The 27,456-nt window shown below is 40.2% G+C and overlaps 1 protein-coding gene across 5 annotated transcripts in view; it reads right to left on the bottom strand.

The window, feature by feature from the left end:
- LOC126263580 (nucleolar transcription factor 1-A-like) overlaps positions 1-27,456 on the bottom strand; it is a 205,838-nt gene that overhangs the window by 155,516 nt on the left and 22,866 nt on the right. For 3 of the 5 annotated variants that reach the window (XM_049960686.1, XM_049960676.1, XM_049960684.1), the window contains one exon: positions 13,953-14,154. The exons of the other annotated variants lie outside the window; for them this stretch is intronic. In XM_049960686.1, coding sequence (XP_049816643.1) covers positions 13,953-13,957 — 5 coding nt within the window. In that variant the 5' untranslated portion in view covers positions 13,958-14,154. The remainder of the gene's footprint in view (positions 1-13,952; positions 14,155-27,456) is intronic. 5 annotated transcript variants of the gene reach the window in all.

Raw genomic sequence — 27,456 nt, 5'->3', positions numbered from 1 at the left:
GGCACAGGTTCACTGCATACTGAGTTCAGGACATAGATGCAAACTCCACCTGACACACTATTATAGTTGCTACGGTCCCTGTAATATCCCTTAAGCCATGGGTGGCTATAAGGGAACCAGGTTTCCTGGAGGGCAATGCAGAAAGCAGGTGTAAAGCTTAACAGTTGCCGTAGCTCAGTCAGGTGGTGGAAAAAACTGCCGCAATTCCACTGGACGATGATGTTATCGTGAGGCTGGAAAGGCATGAAGCGTACAAGGAGGCAGGTTATGCCTCAGGGTCACCTGCTGCCTCTGACTGAGTATTTGTAGCCATTTCTACGGTGGCTGAGGCACCAGTGAGATCCAGGTCCGCAGGGGACGCTAAGCTCTCCACTGCATCCTCAGATGCTGAACTGATAGAGAGTGGTGGTGTTGGGGCCACCAGAGGGTCCTGTTGCCTAGCAGACTACTTCTTAGTTTGTGTGCTCTCTCGCTTCTCTTTAGGGGCTTGCTGGGAAGATTTCTCTGAAGCAGCTTCAGTCATGGACAAGGACCATGAAGCTAATTGTCCAGCAGCTTTTGGCTCCTTGAGCCAATGGCAAGTGTCCGCCATGGCATTAGTGGAGACCTTGGAAGAGAGGGCCCCAAGGGACCCCTTCCACACGAGAGAAGTCAGAGGAGTCTGTTGCTTCTCTGGCAGGGGGGAGGGGACCAATGGCCCCTGTGTTTGGAGGGACCTTGCTTCCGAAGTAGGTGCTTTGGGTGCAACGGAGGAAAATTTGCCCCCTACCACCAAGGGGGCAGATGTATTCTGGTGGCCCAGAGTGCCCACTATTCATGGCACAGAATAAGGAACCACTGGCACTTGGGACAGCGATGGTGATGTAGCTGCAGCGTATGTCGTCATCAACCGAATGGGGTGTAATCTTTCGAATTTACATTTAGCCTCTGTATAAGTCAACTGGTGCAGGGTCTTGTACTCCATAATTTTCTGCTCCTTTTGGAGTAATGGGGAGTCTGGCAAGAGGGGGAGTGGTGCTCTCCACAGCTGATGCAAGTGGGAGGTGGCACACATGGAGTATCTCGATGCAGTGGACGTCCGCAGTCTCGACATGTGGTGCTGGAAGTGCAGCGGGAAGACATGTGCCTGAACTTCCAGCACTTAAAACAACACATAGGGGGAGGGATTTTTGGTTTAACATCACAGTGGTAAACCATCACCTTGACCTTTTCAGGCAATGAATGGCCCTCAAAGACCAAGATGAAGGCACCGGTAGCAACCCTGTTGTCTTTGGGTCCCCTGTAAATGCGTCGGATGAAATGAACACCCTGCGGTTCTAAATTGGCGCGGAGCTCATTGTCTGACTGCAAGAGGAGGTAACGATGGAAAATGATCCCCTGGACCATGTTGAGGCTTTTATGGGGAGTGACGGAAACAGGAATATTATCCAGCTTGTCACAGGTGAGTAACACTCGGGATTGGGCTGGGGATGCTGTCTGAATCAAGACTGCACTGTTTCGCATCTTGGACAGCGCTGTCACTTCTCCAAACTTATCCTCAAGGTGTTCGATGAAAACTTGAGGCTTCGTCAGTAGAAAAGAATTCCCATCAGTTCTGCTACAGACTAAAAACTGAGGTGAGTATGGCTCTCTCCGTTCTGTAGCTCTACATTCCTCCCATGGTGCAGCAAGGGAGGGAAACGATTTAGGATCATACCTGTCGGCATTGTATTCTATCTTGCCCTTCTTATGAGAATGCCGGTGCCATACGGTCACCAGCAAGAGGTGACTTAGTCCGCTTCACCCACTCTGATCAGGGGCTCTCCCCACGGGCACCACCCAGCCACAGCAAAGGCCAATTGGCATGATGGCCGTTACCGGGAGTCCTGATGCCCCAGGAAGACAGGCATCTACTCCTTGACATACGTGGGGAGTTTACAGCTCAGGCATCAGCAGTATGATCCCTGTGTTGTCAGGGGGCTACCACCAAATGGGTACATGACCACCCCATCACAACAGACTGGCTATTGTGCTGGATATTGGGCGCAGAGAAATCCAATATTGTCATGGGGGCAAAAGAGGACAGGAGACAACGGAAGAAGATGACATACCCCGGTAAGTGTCGTCGCCCAAATAGTTGAATCGCAGGTGGAGATGCAAAGCCATGACAAGAGATTCAGGAATTGAATCTAAGGGCACGTACACCACATGGCCTGCCCTTTTGTAGAATTTTGAAAGTGGCATGTCAAACCATAGAATGGGACCTGAACTCATACGGCCTCTTAAGGCATGCAGGAATACCTCGGGACTATTCTAAACCCCAGACCCGCAGGGGGGGGAGGGGGGATGCCACAGTAAACAAGTTCAAAAATGAAGTAGGTTACCACACTCATTCAGAGATGCAGAGACTTGCACAGGGTAGACTTGCATGGAGAGCTGTATAAAATTAGTCTTTAGACTGAAAATCACAACTAGGATACCCACTACACTTCTCCAACATAAATAATTTTATAATTTTGCTCACTTTTTTCCCTTAGTTTTAATCCCCATTTGCCACCCTGAAATTTACAATGGAGTCATTTCTGCTTCACTCTCAGTATGACAGATAGATCATGTATTTTCAAATGTCCAGGCATGTAAATGATTAAATTTTTATGCACAGTGATAGTCCTAGCAGTCTCCATCAAAAACTGGAAGCAACTGTCCAACATGGGTTTACTACTCAACTTCTACCAGTTTGGTACAGTTGATAAGGGCTGCTACATACTCAGTCTAGGAACCAAACACATTTCAGAGCATTGTATGCTGCATCTGACAAAGACAAGAAGGTCAACTGTTGAAACATTATGCATGAAAAAGGAACTTGCCAACCCAGCTGGATATCCTGATACACATATCCTTCCAAGAGTGGAGCTGTTTTGCTTGCCACATTTTTTGTTTAAGCAAAATTTTCATCTTTTTGCATTTTATTCATAGAAGTAAACATACAAACTGTAAATGAACTACACATAGCTTAAAAAATTTCTCCACTAGCCCAGTTTCTTTTTATTTTGCATTCTTTTTATTATGTATCAGTATCTTAGCTCCCAAATTTTTCTTCACACTGTAGCCTCTACTTTCAGTAGTCCCAGAGCAATATTTTTAAAATAATTTATTTAAACATACTGGAACCATTTTCATTTTGCCCATGACATTATACAGTTTGCATCTAGTGTGGGTAAACTACAACATCTATACAAACTTCACGAAGTACGTTTGACGGTAGCCTTCAAAATCAATTCCAATAAAGTATAATGTATAATAAATACAGCAAAGAGAAACTAATACAAATTAACAACAAAATCACATTGATGAGTTTTTATGCCAAGGCAACTGAAAACAGTGACTGTATGGACAGCAAAAGTAATGAACAGCAGAGTAAAAATTATTTGTAGTGCTTTTGGAAAGTTAGATAGTGTATTTAAAACCAAGTATCTGATGAGTCTGAAAAGGAAAGTTTACAGTGAATGTATATTACCATACACTGACTTTTTATGCACAGTTTGCTCTGGAAGAAATGAAAAGTTATGCAATAGGGATTCCTGAAAGATAGAAGGAGGAAAAAAGAAACAGGAAAGGAAGATGCAACAATTGCAGTAGTTAGAGTAAACCCAACGTGAACAAGACACATAGTCAAATCAATGAATGATGTGATGGACCAAGGTAGAACTTGGTTGCATTCCAGGAGATATGTAAAGATTAGGAAGATGATCTAATGGAATGGGGTAGAGGATTTGCGAACATACAGGAACAACATAGACGAGAACAACTAAAGAATGTAATGAGGTGGGGGGGCGGGAGGGGGGGGTGTAAGGTAAACTTTCACTGATGCTATTGCATGACTGAAGCAAAACATGTTATAAATGTTGGCAAGCTGTGTGGATTTAAAGATCTTAACTTCAGCAAGTTGTATATGCCCTGTGACATTTATTTATGGAAATTTCTCCTCCTCAGACTGGATACACTCTCCTCCCAACCATACAGTTAACCATCTATTCCTGATCTGTGTTCTACCCAGTCATATTTTCTGCAATCATCACAACTTCAATATTTGAATGTAGTATGGCAAAAATTTTTGCACTCATAACATCACAATGGATCCAGTTTAAATTGAAACTGAATAGCAAAATAGATTCAGGTGTGTTATTTCCATATATACTCAGTATTTTCCATTTTAGAAACTAATTCTTAATCCAAATCTTTCTGCACCACAGCTACAGTCTTGCACGAGACAGCCACACACTGTCATTCAGTAACAATAAAAGATAAAAGAAACACAAACTGTTTTAAACTTCATAAGTTGGCCACTTGTTCAGCTGTGGCATTTTTTATTACAAATTTACCAGACTGATATCCCTCCAAAGATTTCATGACACTCATAACTTTATCATATCAATATTACCTCTTCTCTTTTTGAAACCACGAATATATTTTGCCACAGCTGTGTCTTGTTGCTATAGATCTCCCATTCTCATAGAAAAATGCTCAAATGCTCTTTGACCCTCTTTGTTGGGCTGTGTACCAATATACATCTTTTTTTTTTTTTTTTTTTTTATTTTTTTATTTTAACACTTACAGTGATATCCTCAAATATTTGTTGGATGTATTCCAATCTCTGTGGTCCTCTACAGTTTTTACTATAAACAGTTCCTTTCTAGTACCAGGGGAGTTGTTCACTGATATTTCAACACGTGTCCTATCACTTTATCCCTTCTTCTTGTCAGTGTTTTCTATATGTTGCTTTCTTCATTGATTCTGCAGAAACCTCCTCATTCCTTATCTTTTCACTCCACCTAAGTTTCAACATCTTTCTGTAGCACTACATCTCACATGCTTTAATTCTCTTCTTTTTTCCTGTTTCCCCACAGTTCATTGTATGTGCTAGTTTGCTTATTACATCCTCCTCGCTTATTTCATTGTGTGTTATTTTGCTTCCAATGAAGCAGAATTCCTTGACTTCATCAACTTCATGATCCCTACCTTTGATGTTAAGGGTACTGTTAATCTAATTTCTGCTACTCCTCATTACGAGGTGTGACAATAAAGATTCCAGACTCATTCTCTAACTCTTTATTAAAAAAACTTACACAACTGAACTGCTGCTCCCCTTCAATGTAGTCCCCTCCCTGATCCCCACACCACTCCATGTGAATTTTCCACTGTTTGAAGCTGTGCTACACTTCTTTTTCTGTTATGCTGTTGAAGGGGCTCATTGCTTTTACCTTCACTGCATCCACAGAATCGAACCTGGTTCCTCTGAGTGCAGACTTCAGTTTTGGGAAGAGAAAGAAGTCACACAGTGCTAGATCAGGTGAATATGGTGGATGCTCCATCACTGGAATGTTGTTTTTCTCCACAAACTAGGCCAGCAGATGCACTGTCCTGATGAGGAATCCATGAGCGATTCTTCCACAGAGCTCACGACGGGTCTTTCAGAATAGTTACATAATAAGCTTGACTGACAGCCTGACCTTCAGGCAACCTATCAATGTAGGCAACCCCTCATGTATCAAAGAAAGCAATCATCATTACTTTGAATTTTGATTTTCTCATGGACATTTTCTTCTTCCTAGGGGACTGAGGGGTCACTTAGTCTCTTAATTGTACTGGAACATGGATGTTTCAGCACACACAATTATTTTACCAAGGTAATCAGGTTCATTTTCAATGTTTTCAAGAGTGTCAGCATAGCAGTCCACTCAATGTTGCTTTTGCTTGTTTGTGAGGATTCTTGGTACCACTTTAGCATAAAGCTTTGTCATGTCCAGATTATTGTGCAAAATCTGTCTAATGGTTTTCTTATTGATGCAGGCAAGTTGTGCAATTGCTTGAATGCTCACGCGGCGGTCTTCTCGAACGATTCTACTGACCTTCTCCACATTCTCTTCAGTTTTTGAATGGAAGGACAGCCTGATTTTGGTGAGGTCTACCCTACCATCCTTCAACCTCTCAACCCACTCAAAAACTTGCATACGAGATAGACACTGATCACCATAAACTTGTTTCAACAAATCATTTCTGTGGCAGATTTTCTAAGTTTTCTGAGGAATTTGATGTTAACATGTTGTTCCACTTTAAAGCATAGTATAATTCCAATGGAACTCAGACGCATGACTGGTTTCCTAAGAAGGCTCCCAGCCAGACTAACCACAGCATCGGTGTGAAATTTTGCACGCATGTCAGAGAGAGTTTCAAGGTTATTACCCTCCTTCTTCTCTTTGTCACTGACAAAGCCAGAAATGCACACAACAACCAGTCCCGTTTCTTTATTGACACATTTCATACTTTCATACTCTGCCGGAGTTAGGAATCTTTATTAGGAGAAATAAGCACTGTTAAACAAAAATAATTCGCATTACAGGATAGTTTTCTGAATTCAATATCATGGATGATAAAGGAGGACTACTTCTGGAATCTAGTTTACGTCCTAAACACATTTTTCAAGAAAAACAGCAGAAAATGAACACAGAAATGGCCAACATAACTAGAAATTAAGACCAATTATGTGCTGAAAATAAACTGTATACAATGTGTCAGTCAAAAAGCAGATCAGGATATCAGGTAACCACAGGTTAGTAAGAAACAAAATTAAACTGGGCACTAAATTAATTGGAATTAAATTTAAATCTGAAACCAGTATATAACAGAAACTGCAACAGAGAATACCAATTATCAGCCAGATTTAAAGATAACAACCTTGGCAATGAAAAAGGTGACACGATCACGATTCAGGAACTTGAGAACAATGTAGCAAACACGGAAACAAATGGAAGTGGTACAAGAAATGGAATGACACAGATTAGAAATTTTACGATTAAGTGAAACAAGAATAACTGGATTTGGAGAAAAAAGAACAAAGGAAAGGAACATCCTCCTTTATTCTAGAAGAAAAGATGAAATCCATAGTGAAGGAGTGGCACTGATATTAGACTGGAGAGTCAAAGCAGTCTTCAATAGAGTGGTACCCAATTACAGAGATAATGATAGTCACTCGCTTTGCAATGAAGGTAAGACCAGTGACCATTGTACAATATTATGCACCAACAGAAATGTCCGAGGACGAAGAGAAAGGCAAGTTTTACAGCAATCTCCAAGAAATGCTACAAAAGTGTTGGAAAAGATATATCCTCCTGCTGATAAGTTATCTTAAGGCAAAAATTGGGAATGACGACTGTGGGGTAGAGTAGATTATTGGGCAACATGGGTTGGGCATCCAAAATGACAATGGAGAACGTCTCACAGACTTGTGCACCATGCCTAACCTGATCACTGGAGGTTCCACTTACCCCCATAAACAGTGTCATAAAGTGTTGTGAGTTTCACCAGATGGCAAAACAGAGAACCAGATAGACCACTTTGCAATTAGCAGGACCTGGCGAAGATCGCTACTAGATGTGAGGAACAAAAGAAGAGCAGATGTTTGTAACAAGTCCATCTAAAAATAACTGCACACAGAAGCAGGCAGAAGGGGATCAGATTTAATTTTGGAAAGTTGGACAATTGGACAATACGCAAGCCCAAGAGGAGTCCTTGACCCAACCGAGATATCGTTTTGAAGTACTTAGCAGAGGAATCGAAGAGAATGACATTGATGGTCAATGGGATGCAGTGAAAATGACCTACACACAGAATGCTGAGGAAATTCTTGGAACAAAGGGCCACGGCAGACAAGATGGTTCTCTGACCATACTTGGGATGCAATACAGCAGAGGAGGAAGGCAAAACTCTGGCAAAATTGTGCACAGGCAAGGGAAGTAAAAGAAGAAATCCAACAGCAACCATGCACACTAAATAGGATGGTGAAGAAGGGTTTCAGAAAACATAAGAGAACTTTCATCAATAATCTCACAGCTAAGGCGGAGGCAGCAGCTAACAGAGGTGATAGCAAGACCCTATACAACAACCCAAGAATAGGAAATTTTGGGGTGATATGCCAATCAAACAGAAGCAAGGAAAACTACTTACAAATCGAGAAGATCAAGTGCAGAGGTGGAAACATTATCTTGAGAAAGTTCTGAACTGTTAAACTACAGAGGACACTGTAACTCAGCAGAATGTGGATGGGGAAGGACTCCCACAAGATATGTCAACTATGTAGAGTCATCATCTGAAGAAGATATCACTAAAGCAGCCCAACAAATAAAAAATGGAAAAACTCAGGGCTGGACATCTCCACTCCAGAGTTACTGAAAGTAAATTCCTCTATAACAGCAAAAATTTTACATCCACTCCTGACAGGCATATGGGTGAATGAAAAAGTATCAAATGATTGGAACAGAGGCATGATCATCAAGCTCCCCATGAAAGGAGACCTATCATTTTGTGACAATCATAGAGGCATCACCCTGCTGTCAATCTCAAGCAAGATCCTCTCATGAATAATCCCAAATAGGATAAAAGCGTGTGTAGACAAGAAAATAAGAAGAGAACAAGAAGGAATTAGGGAATGTCACTTGCATTGACCAGATAAACACCTAGAGAATAATAGCAGATCATTCATATGAATACCACTCACCACTTCACATGCTGTTTGTAGACTTTGAAAAGCCCTTCAACAGTATAATTAGAACAAAAATATGGGGCTTGCTGCAAAATTTGGAATTCCCAGGAAAATAAATGCTCTTGTCAAGTGCTTGTTTGAAAATTACACGTCTCAGGTTAAAAATCAATGTACGCTTTCAAATCCAATGACAGTGAAACCAGGAGTTTAAGCACGGCCATATGCTCTCACTGACCCTATGGGACTGAATGTCATAATGATGCAAGCAATGGATAAAGTGAGAGGAATAAAATGGAGCAATGGAACACACACAGAAAACCTAGATTTTGCAGTTGACTTTTGCCTCATATCCCACAGCCTCAACAACATGAAAGAGAAACCAAAAGATCTGAAGTCTTCAACAAAGGATGTCAGTTTGAAAATTAATGCCCAAGAAAACAAAAGACATGCTGCCAAATGATAACATCACAGAGCTTAGGCTTGGGAGCCAGGTAATCGAAAGTGTGGATAAGTTTTGCTACCTTGGAAGCATAATTACACCATATGGTGGTGCATCAGAGGAAATTAATAGCTGCATCAACAAAGCCAAAGGCACTTTTACAACTCTCCGCTCCATCTGGTGATCAAAGGAAATAACATTGAGGAACAAATTGTGGATATTTGTAAAATGTAAAATCTGTGATTCTATGTGGATGTGAAACACGGAAAGTGATAAAGCAGCTACTACATAAGCAGCAGACATTCAACAACAGATGTCTGAGGACCATCCTGGAGGTACAGTGGCCAAACGTCATCTCTAACTAAACACTCTGGAAAGAACCAACCAGAAGCCAACTGAGTTGCATAAGTACCAGGAAGTGGCGATGGCTAGGACATACACTCCAGAAATCAAATGAACATATTGCAAAGGAAGTACTTTATTGGATCCCACAGGGATGACAGAGACAAGGCAGGCCCAGAATGACATGGAGACCATCAGCTGAATAGGAACGTCAACAGTGGGGAATAGGATGGGAAGAAGTGAAAATACTAGCAGAAGACAGAACAAGAGGGTGATCCTTTGTTGCAGCCCTTTGCTCCACGTAAGGAGTTGAAGCAATTATTATTATTATTATTATTATTATTATTATTATTTTATCCATGTTGGAATTTGTGAATACCACGGCCATTAATGATGGTTAGTGAAAAAACCAGTCCACAATGTAAATTTTCACTTTTTATTCATTCAGTTACTAGTTTTGGGCCGAGACCCATTTTCAAGTCATGATAACAAAGCCGAAAATTGCATTTCCAAAGATGTCGAAAAAGTGCGATGAACATTTACAGTGCATACATATAACAGAGCACTGTAAGTGTTCATTGCCCATTTTCTATACCCTTGGAAATGCCATTTTCGGCTTTGTTAAGATGATTTGAAAATGGGTCTTCATTCGAAACTAGTCATTGAATGAATAAAAAGTAAAAATTTGCAACTTGGACTGGTTTTTTGTTCTACTGATTAACAGAAGCTGCTGGCCCAGGCTACTCCAGCATGCTGGAAGTTTGTTAATGACCAGCTGGTTGCATCATTCACCAACGGTAATAATAATAATAATAATAATAATAATAAATTTGTTAAGTGCAAAGCCAGTTTAATTACTAAAAAAATCATGTAACAAGACTACCAGTTAAAACTAACAGAAAAGCTTACAGTGTTCAAGAATGAAGGGACTTATGTACGAGAAATAATACTTTAATAAATAATATACTGAGAAAAAAAAACATGTTGCTGAAGTGAAGACAGGAAACAAAACAAAATTTCAGAAGCCACAAGAATATTGAAGGAGGAGAGAAAAGAAGTAAAATTAAATTACAGCATAAGTCAGATAGAATAAACTAAGAGCACTGTTTATCAGATGATGTCACTGTACAATGAGAAGATAATAAGGAGACAGCTGAGAATAACTCAAATATGAAGAAAACAAAACTAACACGCTGGGTAGACATCATATTATATTAGTTAGGATGGAATTTAACAATATTATGAAAAGGATAGTTGCTACTCACCCTGTGTTGGAAACACACACACACACACACACACACACACACACACACACACACACAGTTTCTGACAGTCTGTTTGTTGTGTCCATCTGCGACTCAGCATCTCCATTATGTGGTAAGTAGAAACTATCCTTTTCATAACACTGATACATTCCATCCTGAATTTTCCATTGTTTTATATTGGTTAGAACGTGTTGTGATGGCAAATTGGAAGACCACATTAGAGGTATTTCAGGATTTCTTCAAAAATCGTTTTAGCGCACTTAAGAAAATGGACACGTTGACAACAAGCTGTGAGAAAGGGTGCATTCCAATTGTTTTACTAGAAGGAGGAGGGAAACAAATTAAAAGAAGGAATGCCGCTGGGGGTCATGGGTTAACAGTAACAATAATTAAAGCAGGGAGAGAGATGGTGAAAACAAAACTAGCAAAGTTATACAAAGTATAGCACACGGTGGGAACGATGTTGTACTTGCAATCCACATGAAAGGGAGCAGGGAAGGTTTGAGGGTGTTGAGCCCATTTGCTTTTTGTCAGTGGTATACAAGATTTTTTCAAAAATCCTTACTAATCCTCTAGAATTTACAAGGAGAAATGTATAAGATGGCTTTTGAAGTGGGTATAGCACAATGGCCCACCTACAGGTCCTCAACAAAGGAACAACAATTGTTTGTTACTATTTTCTTTGGAAATTACAGAATAGGGCAAAGTGTTTCATTATCATAATAAAACTCGTGCTGGCAATATTCAAGAATCATGAAATAGACTATATCTACGTCAATTTGTAGAAAAATATGTACAACAAAGCTGTACCTTTCATTCAATTACTTCAGGAGAGAGAGAGAGAGAGAGAGAGAGAGAGAGAGAGAGCGGGGGGGGGGGGTTCAGAACTGAGAATGAAGTTAGCCAAGGTGATTCCTATTTTCCATGGCCTTGGAACAGTTCTTTGAATCTTAAACTGGAAGAAAGGACAAAATGCAAAAACAAAGTTATCTGAACCACCTTCAACTTGCAGATGACATTATTTTGTTTGCTATGGATCCAGAATTTCACTACTAGAGGGAGGAAAGTAACAAATGGACAGAGACTTAAAAAATAAAAAGACAGTTGGATAAAAGTGGTTTGAGGTTCATTCAACCAGTACTAGGTTACGGAAACGAAACATGCAAAAACAGTTCAAAAATTTAGGGCTGCTCATCGAACAATGGAAAGATGCTTGTTGGATACATACAAAGAAAAGATAAGAGAAATAACAGGATTTGAGTATGTGATAGCAACTGTGATTAAAATCCTTCTGCTAAGTCATTTTATAAAGTATTTAAAATGCTAAAATACCAAAACATCAGAAGACTTTGTTGTGTTGCAGCAGTCCTTCTCGGGAATAGAATGGCTTAGCTGGGGAGTGGGCACTTCAATACATTTCTTTTCTAACTATGTCATAAGACCACAACCATCAAATTTCTTAGACTTTATTGGCCATAAAATACTAGTGGTTGGTGTTAGGAAAGACAGCAATCCATTTGTGAGGCAGGTGGCTTACTAGTAATTGGCAGTCACCGCAAATCAATGACAAGCTTGTGGGGCCTGTTTTCCTGCTTTTACATATAGAAAACCAAAACCAGTTCAGCATGTTCTGTCCATTTAGTTGGTCACAACAGTGTCAGTGAAGCCACTGACATACAATTGCACAAGGAACATGGTAAAAGGATGGTTGGAAATCAGCAGCTGTTCTCTCGGTAGGGATTGTTAAGCTGCACTGGGATTTCAAGTGCCTCTCTTATTTTGTGCAAGCACAAAAATGGCTGTCTCTCAATTTCTGACTTCAGGAAACTATAGGCCATTCAAAATCCCAGTTTAATTCTTCAATGTTGATCGGTCATGTTGCCCAAAATGAACAGAATGCTTATGTTTTGCTATGTGGGCCTTCCAGTTTTCCCAATGTATATAGCACTGACTCTCAATGTATCCAGTAAACAGGCCCCTCGGAAAACAGGTTTGAAGCCTCTTCAGTGAAACACCTTGCCTATTTGATTACTGATCCCTTTGACATTTCTCAATTTTGTTTGTTTAGCTTCATGTTGAACTTTGCAGTTCTTCTTGTTTTTCTTTTTCTGTCATATCTATCAGCTCAGAACATGCTTATTACTGTTTGCATTGCTGATGTGATAGCCTCAGGTGGCCAGTGTGTAGAACAGAACACTTTTGAGTTGAATGATAGTGCGATTTGACATGTAGGTACGGGTTGGTGTGTCCTAGGTTGCCACTGGCAGTTCTGTGAACCTCCACAACCTGAAATAAACTGTGCCGTCAGTTGTTTTAGTGTATACGAAAATTCTTGAAGATGTGGTTCTTATGCAGAATGTTAATATAATGATGGAACTTACAATTTTGGACGTAACCAAAAAACTATTGTGTTACTCACATATCGCAGCCAACAGTTTGGCTGAAACTGCATGGTGCTTGAAGCAGTACACATTAAAGGTGTACATTGTTATCAGAGAGAGGGTGGCTTTCATTGTCAATATTACTGTGTTTTCATAATACTTCACACGCCAGGTGATACAGGATGACTACAAACATAACCACATCTGTATACATATATCAGGCGATATTCATTCATTAAGAATGCTAATAGTCTCTTCTATTGTATGGTGTGTTGGAGAAGAAGGGCTGACCATATAATGTATGTCAGTTCCTGTATAAGTTGGACAATGTGATAGTGACAAATGAAGACAGGCTGGGCACAGAGACAAAATAATGGGAGATGGAGTAAGGAGATGCTGTGTTGAACTCCTTATGGTAAGAAACAAGCAATGGGAGATCTAACAGATGATGGAGTGACAGCATAAAGAAACAGGCTAGACAAACTTGGATGCAAGAAGATGAAGATTGTAATATATACAGAAGTGCAGATGAGGATTGTGTTCAGCAGCAGAGCAGAAGAGGGTTGTGTTCAGCAGAAGATGATAACTTGCTTTTGATATAGTGATGAATATATTTATGTTGACAGCCAACTGTCTATTCCTGTGTTAATCCTCTGTAGATCTTCTTGCACCTTACTAGAGTTTTCTGGCATTGCAAAAGTCCTACATGTAATAGCATCATTTCTGAAGAGCTTCATGGAGCTTTTTATGTTATCCACCACATCATATACATAGTACATATAATGTACATTACTGGCTATGACTATCACACATAAGTATAATTAATTCTTCAGGCTGTGCTTTTTATCTTTAACGAGAATTCTCTGATGCTCTATTAATTTTTTCAGAGCCAGAATTAATATTTTTTGTTCGAATATACAACCATAAAACACTATCATTAGCTAGGAAATAATTAACTGAAAGTTTCAAATAACCAACAACAGTACTAGATCAAAATAGCTACGTACCTCATTGCTGAGTATTGCTAGAGTCACTTTCGAAGTACACTAATGTCTCTGTAATCACTGGTTGAATACATCTGGTAATCTGACATTTTGCTGGCATACAGATAAGGGCAGCATGATGCACGTGTATATAGCTGTCACTTGATAGCTATTTGTTGTTTTCCCAGCAAAGCAGTTACTATTGTGACAAATATAATAAACCAACCTGCAAACCAAGTGACCTTTTGAACTCAAAACCCATTAACTGAGAGTTCAATTATATCAGTGTCTGATACAGTTGTAAATGTCTTAACCACAAATACAACTGTGTCTGAAAAGGTGGAAATAACTGAGACTGGCCACAACACATATTTCAGAGAAAGACAGCGATGAGATGTTTGATTAAGATTTGGACAAGGTCAGCAGTTTGACATTCTTATGTAATCTGGTGTTCTCTCATCACTGCCTGTAGGTATTGCAATTATTTACTGTACTCCACTCTGAAAACCAAGCACTATCTGTATGTCCTATACATTATACTTTTTGAAGAAAATCTAGAATTCTCTTTTTGTCATCAGACTGACACAAAATGTTGGCTTCGTATCAAAATCTACTAATGTTGTGGTGCGTGACATAATACATGTGCAGAAAAGTAAAGAGGAGTAAATGAAACAGGAATAGGGAATACACACGTAAAAAAAAAATACAACAATGAAAACAATCCATTTTTGAGAATATGATGTAATTGGATAGATAAAAAATATACTCACCACATGGCGGCAGAAGGCATACATAAACGAATGTTATAATTAGGTGAGCTTTCAGAGCCAGTGGCTCCTTCTTCAGGCAGAAGCGTTAAAGGGAAATGAAGAGGGGTGAAGGAAAAGGACTGCAGAGGTCTAGGAAAAGGAGTAGATTTCTGGATGACTTTTCTGAAATCTACCCCTTTTCCTAGACCTCTGCAATTTTCTTCCTTCACCCCTCTTCCTTCGCCTTTAACTATTCTGCCTGAAGGAAGAGCCACTGGCTCCAAAAGCTTGCCTAATTATAACCTTCTTTTATGTGTGTGTTCTGAAGTCGCATGGTGAGTAGATTTTTTATCTATCCAATTAAAAAATTAGACTGATAGCAAGTACAACATGTCAATAGCAGGAATGGCTAACAGAGAAATGCAAAGCTGTAGATGCATGCCAAACTCAGGGATAATACAGATCCCATTTATAGGCAAATAAAGTAAGACTTTGGAAAAAAGAAGCATTTTTATGAACATAAAAGAACTCGCACGGCAAGCCAGCTCTAAGCAAAGGAGAAGAGGTTGAAAGATGGAAGGAACACACAGAATCACTACATAAATGACAAATTTGAAGACAATATTATATAAAGGAGAGGGAGTGAATGGAGATGATGTAGGGAATGCACACCTGTAAGAAAAATTTTGCAATGCACTGAAAGCCCTAATAAGGGAATCGTCCAATTCGACATTTTGAAACCTGCCTTGAATTCTTTTATACAGAAAGAACACTGTGAAAGAAACCCAATAACAAAATTCTTGTTGCTGAGACACACTGCAAGTATTTTTTAACCCTTTCAGATCAACTGGCAACAATTTTTAGTGTCTCTTAGCTGCAACAGAAACTTTTTCCACAATGGAAACCTTATGTACACATTATGGCTGTTCAATCTTTTCATCATGTGCAAGGCTGTCCCTGCCCAATACCACTATAAAATTATCAACATGTGAATGTAGCAGTGTGCTGTTGCTTGGGACAGCCAGAATAGACAGAGGTTGTTCGTTAATTATATTCCACTGTATAACCGAATGATATTATTGTTATTTTGCATGCAGTGAATATTTCAAAATTAATTATTTTTGTCAATAAAATGAACCTGAATGTACAATGTTTATTTTGAAAATGGATGAAAATATTCCTGTAAATCTTCCTTCGAAAATCATTTTAAACAATCAATTAAGACCATCAAATCATAATTAAAATTTTTCATCTCCAGAAAAAATTCATGTCAGAAAGGGTCAAAAAAACTGTTGATATTGGCCGAATTTCTAACTCATCAACAGTTGGAGAATTTTTACACTAATGCTGTAGCTGTAGCAGACAGCGCATGCACAACACATCGGGCACATATCCTCGATTGATGGTACAGAAGTAAATAGATAATACGGCATGACACAATCTTAACTTGTAAAGCAAATTTAAGTTTCTGTTCATAGTTTCTCTGACCTAATTGTTCACAGTTACTATTCACTTAAATTTGCAACCCATTTAATATCCATAATAATGAGCAGTTACCTTTGTGATTTCACTGTGTGTTAACAATAGAGATAAAACTGAATTAAATTTCTTTGTGATTTCATGGCATACACTTGCTAATAGCATCTGTCTATGTCCAGGTTCAAGAGTTTCACAATAATGTGGAGTCCAATAAATATTTTCAACTTTGCAAAGATAAAATACCAATAATGTGGTATGCAAATGTAACCATCTACTTCTTCAGAAGACCTACATATGTGTTATTTATTAGTTAATTTCTTGGACGTTCATTCCAATGATATCAGCATTTAGTTAGAAACTATGGAAACATAGAAGGCACATGAAATAACTCTGGCAATTCCATGAATTGTGATTTGAATGATAATTGTTGCATTACAAAGGCCAACAACAAAAATAGAGTACCTTCAGAGCCCAAAGAAAACATGTTTCATAATAGCCTCCAGTGACACAAAAAAAAGGCTTTAACTTTTTTGGTTAAACAAAAGAAGGAGAAAACACTTCAACTTCAGTTGTCTGCAAAGCTAGTTTCAAAAATGCGCCAAAATGGAACTTGCAAAAGCATGAAAGAAAAACAATTTGGAAGATTTAGAACTGCTTATGAGAGTCAATGCACTGTTACCAAGATCTATGAGACTTGGCACTCTGAACTGCAAGTGAGATGAATGTTACTGATTTCCAGGCTTCTTCAACCTGGTTAAACAGATTCAGGAAATGGAAATCACAAAATGAGGAAGTTTACTTCAAGTAAATTTGTAGAGAAGATATCATTAATAGGTAATACATACTATAGAGAAACTCGTCACTGACATGAAGAGGAAGCTTATTGTTATCCCCTAAAAGCTGCACACACAGCCAGTCAGTCAGGCCTCATTCAAACCACACTTTATCATTTTAAACAAAAAAAAGACAAGAGTCACTTGTGCAGTCAATAAATGCCATGACACATTTGTATACAACAATGCCAGTGATAATTATCGGTAATTACTGTTTCCACAACTTTCTCTCTGTTTTCACCAACATCAAGACAAACTGGGACCAAAAATTAAAAACAGAGGACTGTTTACCAGCAAAAGTCTGGAAAATGAAAACTACTTCTTACCATCTGCAGAGAATAATTCATTGCTTCGCTGTAGTCTTGGCCTGTTTGTGAAAATAACTCCATCTTTCACAGACCACAAAAAGCTGTTAACATAATTCAGATTCACCCAGAAGTAAGAGTGTAATTCAGTCTCTTGACAAAAAATTTTTTCGACAGTGTAAAGCATTTTTCAGATTTTTTATAGTTTTTTTGTCATTTCAGATTTATCAGCAGAACAATATTCTTAGACCTCAGTCATCCTGCATTGTCAGTTTGCATCACCACATTTTACGAATTTGTTAAAGGATGCCTGGTACACAGTATAATATGCAGAACAATGGCCATGACCATTTCTTACTCCATTCCAGTCCTGTTCAAATAAAACTAGTAATTACTGTGAAGTGCCTGACTGCATTAACTTTTCTTTTATTGGGAATGTCTGGGTGTAAGGAAAATGTTTGTTTTCATCACCCAATAGACCTTTGCATTTTTGTAACAACAACAACAAACATGTTATAAACATTTCTAATAAACAATGAACTGTTGCATCGTTAGCAAAATATATTAGCAAAATATACATTATTCAAAAACCATCATAAGAATGGTGCTACAGGAATTGTTAAAAATATTTAATGTCAACAAATTAAAGTTCAGACTGGTGGAAGTCATTTGTAATGTAACAGCAGACACTGTCTTGATTTTCTTTCCTCTGGCAGTTGCTTGTGTGACAATTATATCTGGAACAGTTTAGTTGTTGATATGAACTGCAAATTATTCAAAAAATTAATGAATTGACGCATTTTTGGTGTGATTGAAATGTTAAAAATTAACATGTGTTCACTCTGGACTTCATGCTGTGTGGCAATATGTCAACTTGTTACGGCTGCATCTGCTTATTCGCTGATTTGAGCACTAGGCAGAGAGGTCTATACAAACCGCTATAGTAAGTGGTTCTTCGTGCGGAAAAAATTATTAACTTCAACATTTTTTTAAAAAACTACATGCAGTCAGCCTTAGTAGTTAAATTATTGCAAGTGCATTGCTTTCGGCGTATTCTACCTGCACGAAAAATTTCATGGTAGGTTTCGACTTGTCAGACTGGACCATTCCCTAGTAAGATGAAACAAAGCACCTAAGGTAGATGACATTCCATCAGAATAATTAATGTCGTTAGTAGACCCAACCATGACATTATTATTCTACCTGCTGTGCAAGATATATCAGCCAGGCAAAATGGGTCAGCTGGAACTACTGATACAAGATGTCAGCTTTGTACTATAAGGGGTGTTCAAAAAGAAACGAGCTGGAATCTGGAATGTACAAACCGATGACAGGAGGATAATATCATGGCAGGTGTGACGAGGTGTGGTTCCGACCAGAGCGTGGAAGTTCACAGCCCGTCGCTAGAGGGCACGTGTGCATGTCACATGAGTATAAAGAGCTAGCAGCGGCAAGCATCAATTGTTCAATGCTGCCAGTCACATTGCAAACGGTGACATGAAGGCATCAACAGAAGAGCAAAGAGGTGTTGTTCGTTTTCTGACAGCGGAAGGAGTAGGAGGAACGGACATTCATCAACGAATGTCACAAGTGTACGGGAAACACTGCATATCCCTTGCATTGGTCAAGGCTTGGCGCAAGTGCTTCAGGGAAGGACAGGTGCCATTAGCTGATGATGCACAGTCTGGAGCAGCACACTGCATTACCGATGACGTCATCCAGCAGGTGGATGCACTCATTACTCAGGACTGCTGAGTGAACAGTGAAAACCATAGCCACTGTGGTCGGACTGAGCATCGGAAGTGTTCACACCATCATGAAAGAACAACTGCACATGCACAAAGTGTGTGCCCAATGGGTGCCCCACAGTCTTCAACCACAACAGGAAGCATGTCGAATGGCCCACTGTCTTCCTCATCTGCAGCACTATGCTCAGGAAGGGAATGCGTTCCTGGCACGAGTGGTGGCTGGAGATAAATCACGGTGTAATCACTTTGAACCAGACTCAAAATGACAAAGTCTCCAGTGGAAGCATCCAGAGTCACCACCACCTAAAAAAGCCAAGGCCATCCACACGAGTGCAGGAAAGGTTATGCTGATGTTGTTCTTTGACCAAGATGGCCCCCTGCTGATTCACTTCCTGCAGCACAGGACAAGAGTGAATATCCACCATTACTCATAAACCTTAACCACCCTCCGCCAAGAGATCAAATCAAAACAAACCGGCAATTTCACCCATGGGTTCATTCTACTTTATGGCAATGAAAAGCCTCGTATGGCCAACACAGTCGCGGCACTCCTGCAGAAATTCAAATGGGAGGTTCTCAGCCATCCTCTATATAGTCCAGACCTCCTTCCCTGTTACTACGCCATTTTTGGCCCCCTTAAAAAGGCTCTGAAGGGGCAAACAATTCACTTCAGATGACGACGTCCAGATATAGGTGTGGAACTGGTTAACATTGCAGCCCCGGGAATTTTATGAGAGAACCATTCACGGCTTGTGTCACAGTGGGACAAGTGTCTCATCAGCCAGGGTCAGTACTTCTAACATACAGGTACTGGTTTCTGTAATTGTGCCTCCGACTCATTAATTTTTGAGCACCCCTTATACAATGTCCTGTGACGTAATCCATGTGCAAAAAAGGTAAAGAACAAAATACTGACAATGTTTCTTTTTTGTTTTATTTACATTATTTTTTAAACAGAAGTTGCAGTGGTAGACCGTAGCCTGAGGTACAGTTAGGTTGAAAGGTGACAATTTGGTTGTGAGTTGGCGAACCACCAAATGTGAATGTGAAATCTTAGTTGTTATGAAATATTGATCTGTAGCATAGCCTGAGGCATAGGTTAGGTTGAAAGGTTATAGTCTGGTTAAGAGTTGGCGAAGAAATATCAAAAGCTTCAGTTAACGTAGTGAAATACCCTAGGACTCTAATAAAAATTCCGTAATCCCACTACCAAAGAAGGCAGGTTGAGTATTACTGATCAAATCAATTTAACGTGTTACTTTTGCAAAATTCAAACAAAAAGTATGTCAAGAACAATGGAATGACTGGTAGCAACTGACCTCGGGGAGAGCAAATTGTGTTCCCAAGAAATAAAGGAAAACAAAAATCAAGAAATCATGAGATATTTAAAAAGTAACTTAAGTACAGGGAGAGGAAACAAAAACTTTACGATTTGATGATGATACTGTAATTCTGTTGGATATGGCAAAGGACTTGGATGAGCAGTTGAATGAAATGGATAGTGTCTTGGATAGGGGTGATAAGATGAACGTCAACATAAGTAAAACAAAGGGAACTGTGGGATCCACAGCTATTAAATCTCCACACCGAGCAGCGGCATCCTCCATTAAGCGGGGGCCAAGAAATGCATCATTGGCTCACTTCTTCGTGCACTGACCACTGCTGACACCACAGACCATCTTCGTGCATACCCACTTCAAAACACAGTGATTAGCCACCCATAAAACTCAGCAATTGGCCGGCCAGAATATACGAGTACAGTGACCCCAGCTGCCAGCTCCATTAACTATGGAGCCTTATTTCACACCACTCCCGACATCTACAAGCCAGTTCTCATTATGCTATGTTTCTACTCCACAACTCAGAAGTTCTACACTGCAGTGGACCTGCTACTCAATGTTGATTCAGCTGTGTTCTGGACTTAGAACCCGAATGCTACGCTGGAACTTGGACTTCAACATTCACTAGGCTTAGTATGTCACAACTTGGCACTTGGTAACCCATTATCTAAGCCTTCAGAGCTTAAATATTACCAGCAGCATATCCATGTTATTTCCTCTTAGGTAGCATTTTAACAGTGCAAGAAACAGCCAAACTAAACTCATAGAGAATGGCCTGCAGAGTCGCAAGTGTTAGGACGAAAATGTCATTTTGTTACCCCTAAAAGTAATGAGTCATATGTAGAAGATATGATCAGGGACGTGATCATCCGGGGTACTACAAACAGGGATTTCCAGCACGAAACACTTCAACTCAAAGACCCGTTGTTAGACAAAGTTTTGGACTGAGCACAAAGTTTCAAAGGACGTCATGAATCAACATGATAGCTGTTAATGTAAACACATCCGAACCAGCAGCCAATAACCACACTAGAGGCAATTTGGACGTAGCAACTGTACAGACGAGACACCGTACCATTAATCAACAATGTCCCCCACCCCGCTCGAGCCGGTCAAACAGGTCTTGGGTACCGAAACGATTGTCAACATGTCCAGATTGTTTCAAAAAACATCAGTGTGAAGGCTGTCCTGGCAGATCAGCCTATTGCCAAAACTATTCTACCAATGGCCATTTAGTTTCTGTATGACGTAAGTCCTGTCAGGCAATACAGCTTCCTGCCCAACAGATGGATGTTAATCTGGTAGCCACTATACAACATAAAGAGACCTCCAATAAACTTTTTGTAGAAGAGCAAATTGCAGAGAAGCCAGTTCAATTACAAGTAGACACCAGCATACCCATGAGCATTCTCAATTTTGATACCTGTTTGAAACTTGGAGCTCCTCCCTTGTAAGAAACAAAGAGATGTCTAACGCCATATAATAAACATACCATCCCAGTAAGTGGTCAAGCCGAACAGCTGACGACAAATCATAATGTCACCCGCCACATTATCTTCTTAGTCGTTAACACTGATTCTGCTGAGAACTTGTTTGGACTTTACTCTTTCCAGAAATTTGGATTTTCAATAAATGATTCTCTGAATTTGGTATCCGCAGATGCTCCATACATGGACCTCGAGACACATCGCCAGGACCTGACTGTGACGAAGCAAGCTGGGATATTTTTACCTCCCCTCTTGTTTTGGCATCTGCCTCATTAAATTTGTTTTTTCATTTTTGACTAATTACTATTAACATACATGAGTACAATTTACATTTTCATGAAAGAGAAAGATTGGTCCTCAGTTTTAAAGAATATTACACCAGATCTAATTTTGTGCTTAGTTTTATGTATGTAATTTATTTTCTAATTTATTTCAACTATTCCTAATTAATACTTTCATGAAAGGGCGAAATCAGTAACTGTTTCGTAACTTAAATTCTATTGTTGAATTATAAACAAATATAAATTCTATAATAATTATAAACATTTGGAGGAACAACTAATTGTATACTTAAAGGATCTATTTGGCTCTATTTGAAAACAGGTTAGCAAAACCAGCTCTTAATTAATTCCAAAGTAATTAACAGTTTCTAGAATGAGATTTTCACTCTGCAGCAGAGTGTGTGCTGATATGAAACTTCCTGGCAGATTAAAACTGTGTGCCGAACCGAGACTCGAACTCGGGACCTTTAACAGTTTTTCAAAGGTATTGTTTGCATAACTATATATATGTTAATTTCATGATTTAAACAAATAATTTGGATTCACCCTTGTAGTAGAAGAAACTGTTAAAAAGAACCAAGTTTTCGATGTATTCAGTTAATTTAATGAGTTAAGCTTTAATTATAATTTCTGTAAATTTAACTTCGAACAATGTGTAGTTTCAGTACCTATTACTGTGAGAATATATAAGGGCCCGATTTTTGGTCACGAGACAGTTAGTCCACAGCTGAGTTTCAGATGAGCAACATGTGCTGATTAGAACAACAACAATGCTTAAATTTAACTGTGAAATAAGTGTTACACAATTAGGCCGTGTGTTAAAAACAATGACAGTGTCTGCTCCATATGTACCTTTCTATTCTTCAAGAACTGTGAACTTTGTGATTAGGTTTGTACTGCTCGTAGATGTTCAATAGTAAACTATGGTAGCTGTATGTGGATGTTCGCCTGCAACCTATTAATGAGGCTTATCAAAAGTTAAACAATAGTGCACTGGCCACATAAATGCTTATATAGGGGTTTGTGAAAAGTGAAAGTAGACAACAGTATACAATACTGCACTTCCACACCCCATTTTTCAGCCAGTACGTCGACACCGAGGACAACAAACGAAGAGATAAAGCAGGGAACGTCATCAAATGTTCACCCCAGAAATCGGATTTGAGGCACACATCATGCTGAAACGCAATGCATGGCCTCTGTACTTTCGAGCCCACACCATTCCTTTAGCTCTCAGAGATCAAATAAAGGAAGAATTTGATCACCTAACTCCAACTGAAGTTCTAAAACCTATTCCTTCTAGTCTATGGGCTGCCTCATTTGTCATGGCACAAAAGCCTTTGGGGAAGATCCGCCTGTGTGACAATTCTGAAGTAACTGTCAATGCCCAATCAGAGATTTAAATACATCCTACTCCAAAACCAGAAGAGTTACTGTCACAATTAAAAGGTGGAAACATCTTCTCTGACATAGACCTAGCAGATGCAGATCTCCAACTTCCCCTTAATGCAGAATCTCAACAGATTCTTACACTTAACATGCTGCACGAGCTTTATCATTTGAAATGCCTAGTGTTTGTTATAGCAAGTGCCCCTGCCAATTTTCAATGGTCTTTGGAACAATTAGTTCTCAAAGTGGATTAACTACTTAGATGGCATCATTGTTAACAGGGAGAACCATGGAGGTACACCTTCGCAACCTGAAATCTTTATTCAGCATCTTAAGGGAGGCTGGTCTAGAATGCAGAAAAGAAAAGTTGTTTTTTCCAGCCTGAGACTGAGTACCTCGGCCACATCATTTCCAGCTCAGGCATTCGTCCTCTGGATAAACATGTTGAAGCCATAATCAAACTTCCCTGACCAGCAATGCTTGAGCAACTTCGTTCCTTTCTGATGAAGAAATCGTATCTCCGAAAGTTCTTACCCACAGCAGCAACAGAAACCGCTCCCTTGTCCCAGTTATGCAGAAAAGGGGTGCCTTTCCAGTGGACACTAACGTGTGAGCACAACTTCCTCAGGCTGAAATCCCAGCTGTTGATGGCTCCAGGCCTCATATATTTTTATCCAACAAAGCAGATAGTTATCGCAATGGACGCATCTGATATAGGTGATTGAGCAGCCCTAGCACACAGAGGGGTGAATGGCTCTGAGCACCCTTTGGCCTGTGCATTGAAAACATTGATTGACACTCAATGCAGGTACTCTCAATTAGAAAAAGAAACACTGGCTATTATCTTTGCATTAAAGAAATTCCATGTTTTTGTTTATGGCACAAAGTTTTGCCTCATCACAGACCACAAACCGCTGATCTCTCTATTCAATCCAGCAGCGAAGATTCCAGACAGGACTGCTCACTGCCTCCAGCACTGAACTTTATTTTTGGCACGCTACCAGTAAGAGATTCACTTCCACAATAACACTGAGCATGCCAATGTTGATGCCCTCTCCCACCTTCTTTAGGGAATCTGATCCAGAGTTCAACAAAAAATAAATTTTGTTTTTTCACATTGATGAAGAAGCAGAAGCCACCATAGATTCTTTTCCCATTATCATCTCCCAGGTCGCAGATACAACCTGTAGCAACTAAGTCTGGAGTCACATATTTCATGGACGGTCTGAACGACGAACCTCCCAAGGCTTCCGCAGCATTCCATCAGTTTTTTAATGACCGACCGCAGCTCATTTTGACAGATGGAGTAATCTACTCATTTCTGATGAAGGACACCCACAGGTAGTCATTCCTTATTCTTTATGTCGGCACGTCCTGCAACTATTGCACCAAGGTCACTGGGGTGTATCCCAAACTAAACTCCTGGCTCACACATTCACTTACTGGCCGGGCATTAACCTGGATACTGAACTACTCACCCAAACATGTCCATCCTGCCACAGTCAGCCCCATGACATTCATCTGCTTCTTGGCCACTGTGTGCTCGCCCTTGGGAGTGGGTACACATTGATTTTGCCAGGCCAATGTTTAAAGCCATGTTCTTGATAGTGGATGATGCTCTATCCCGATTTCCGTGTATTGTCCAATACAATGCCACATCAACCATCAACATCACCCCAGCTCTAGAAAAAAATTTTGAGATTGGAGGTCTGCCGGAAGTGGTCACAACAGACAACTGTCCACAATTCTGTAGCGAGGAGTTTTGTGGTTTCTATGCTCAGCATTGCATTCACCACATTCCAGTGCCAGCCTTCCATTCACAATCAAATCAAAAAGCCAAGAGTATGGTCTGCACTTTCAAAATTCAGATGGAGAAAGTCACCAACCACGAGTAATTCCTCAACACGATGAACACACGCCGCTGGCTCCTCCTGCTCCACCAGCTCTGCTGCCAAGGTCCACATCATACAACCTTCGGCCCTGGCCGGGCGTTTTCATCTGTATTCTCCTGGCCCCGATTCACCAACACTGCCGAGGACTTGGAGGAGGACCCCCATAGATGTGGCATTCATTCACAGCAGATGCTTCTCCGCTTCCCCAAGGGGGAAGGAGTGTTGTATCCACCACTACTAAATCCCCGCACAGAGTATCTGCGCGCTCTTTTATGTGCGACCGAGAAATGCATCATTGGTTGCACTTCTCCGTGTGCAGTCCACTGCTAACGTCGCAGGCCATCTCTGCACGGGTGCACTTCAAAATGCAGTGACTGGCCACCCATAAGAATCAGTTGTTGGCCGCCCAAAATATACAGGGAACCCAGTTGGCCAGCTACATTAACTATGGAGCCTTATTTAAGACCGCTCCATACATCTACAAACCAGTTCTCATCATACTATGTTTCTACTCCACAATACAGAAGTACTATGCCAGGATCCTGCTGTTTGATGTTGATTCAGCTGTGCTCTGGACTTAGAATCTGAATGCTATACTGGAAATTGGACTTCAAAGTTCACTAGGCTTAATATGTCAACAGACTTGTGATTTTTGCCGGGATTCTGCATTTCACTTCCACTTGCTGGTCAAAAACAACTAATCCCCTGGAAGAGATCAAAGGCAAGTCAAATATGTGGAGGTATCAACGGGTGTGAGTCAAAGGGCAAATTTACGATACCCACCAAAAAATTTGGAAACAAGATGCAGGATTTGATATAAAGAAAATACCAGCGCCCTGGGACCAAAATCTAACTGCCTGGTGAGAAAAATGACAGGCCGATACCTTAAAATGAAAAATTTACTGTGCCGATTGTAAGACCAGCCTTCTCATATGCAGCAATGGCTACCCCGGCTTTTTTAGGTTTCTGTTGCGCCCATTTTCATGTGTTTCGACAAAATTGTACAAAAAGTGGAGTAAACACAATGCAAAATGAATTTAATGCTGAAACTGCAAGCACAATACCCAGGGTTATCAAGGCACTTTACAGAACCTTAGACAAGCCATCAAGTTGAAACGCCGAGGCATTTTGTCCAATGGCATTATCCTGTGCATGATAATGCCCACCCACACACGGCCAATGCTGTGAAGACAACATTGCAGCAGTTTCAGTGGGAAACGCTGGAACTTCCAACATACTGTCTTGACCTTTCACCATGTGATTTTCATGAGTTTGGACCTCTAATACAAGCTTTTTGCAGACATCAATTCGCAACGGATGACGAAGTGTGTGACTGGGTCCAAACCTGGATTTGACAGCAGCCTAGTAGCCTCTTCAAGGATGGAATCGACCGGCTAGTGTCACAATGGCATAAATGTGCCAACAGTTTTGGCTACCATTTCTGAGTATGTATACTGTGTAAAACTACATTTTTGAGTTAATAAAATCATTAGAGTTACTTTACACTAGCAACCAGGTTTCATTTGAATGCCACTTATATCAATGTGAAAAATGCCCTCTGGTTCAGCAGACACACACGTCAAAGATCCCAGAAGGTTTTAGATATCATTCCAGAACTTGAACTGCTAGTGGCGAATCACCTGGGACAACCTGAGACATACTAAAACAGAGCAAGCACAGGCGGTTACACAGACATTACACTAACAAACAGCAGAGTTGTAAATAAAATTTAAAAGTGCACAGGCCCCCCATGAACCATGGACCTTGCCGTTGGTGGGGAGGCTCGCATGCCTCGGTGATACAGATAGCCGTACCATACGTGCAACCACAACGGAGGGGTATCTGTTGAGAGGGCAGACAATCGTGTGGTTCCTGAAGAGGAGCAGCAGCCTTTTCAGCAGTTGCAGGGGCAACTGATCTGGCCCTGTAACATTAACCAAAACGGCCTTGCTGTGCTGGTACTGCGAATTGCTGAAAGCAAGAGGAAACTACAGCCATAATTTTTCCCGAGGGCATGCAGCTTTG

The sequence above is a fragment of the Schistocerca nitens genome, chromosome 1 (assembly GCF_023898315.1).
Source record: "Schistocerca nitens isolate TAMUIC-IGC-003100 chromosome 1, iqSchNite1.1, whole genome shotgun sequence".
Classification (NCBI taxonomy): domain Eukaryota; kingdom Metazoa; phylum Arthropoda; class Insecta; order Orthoptera; family Acrididae; genus Schistocerca; species Schistocerca nitens.
This window is presented reverse-complemented; position numbering and strand designations above follow the sequence as displayed.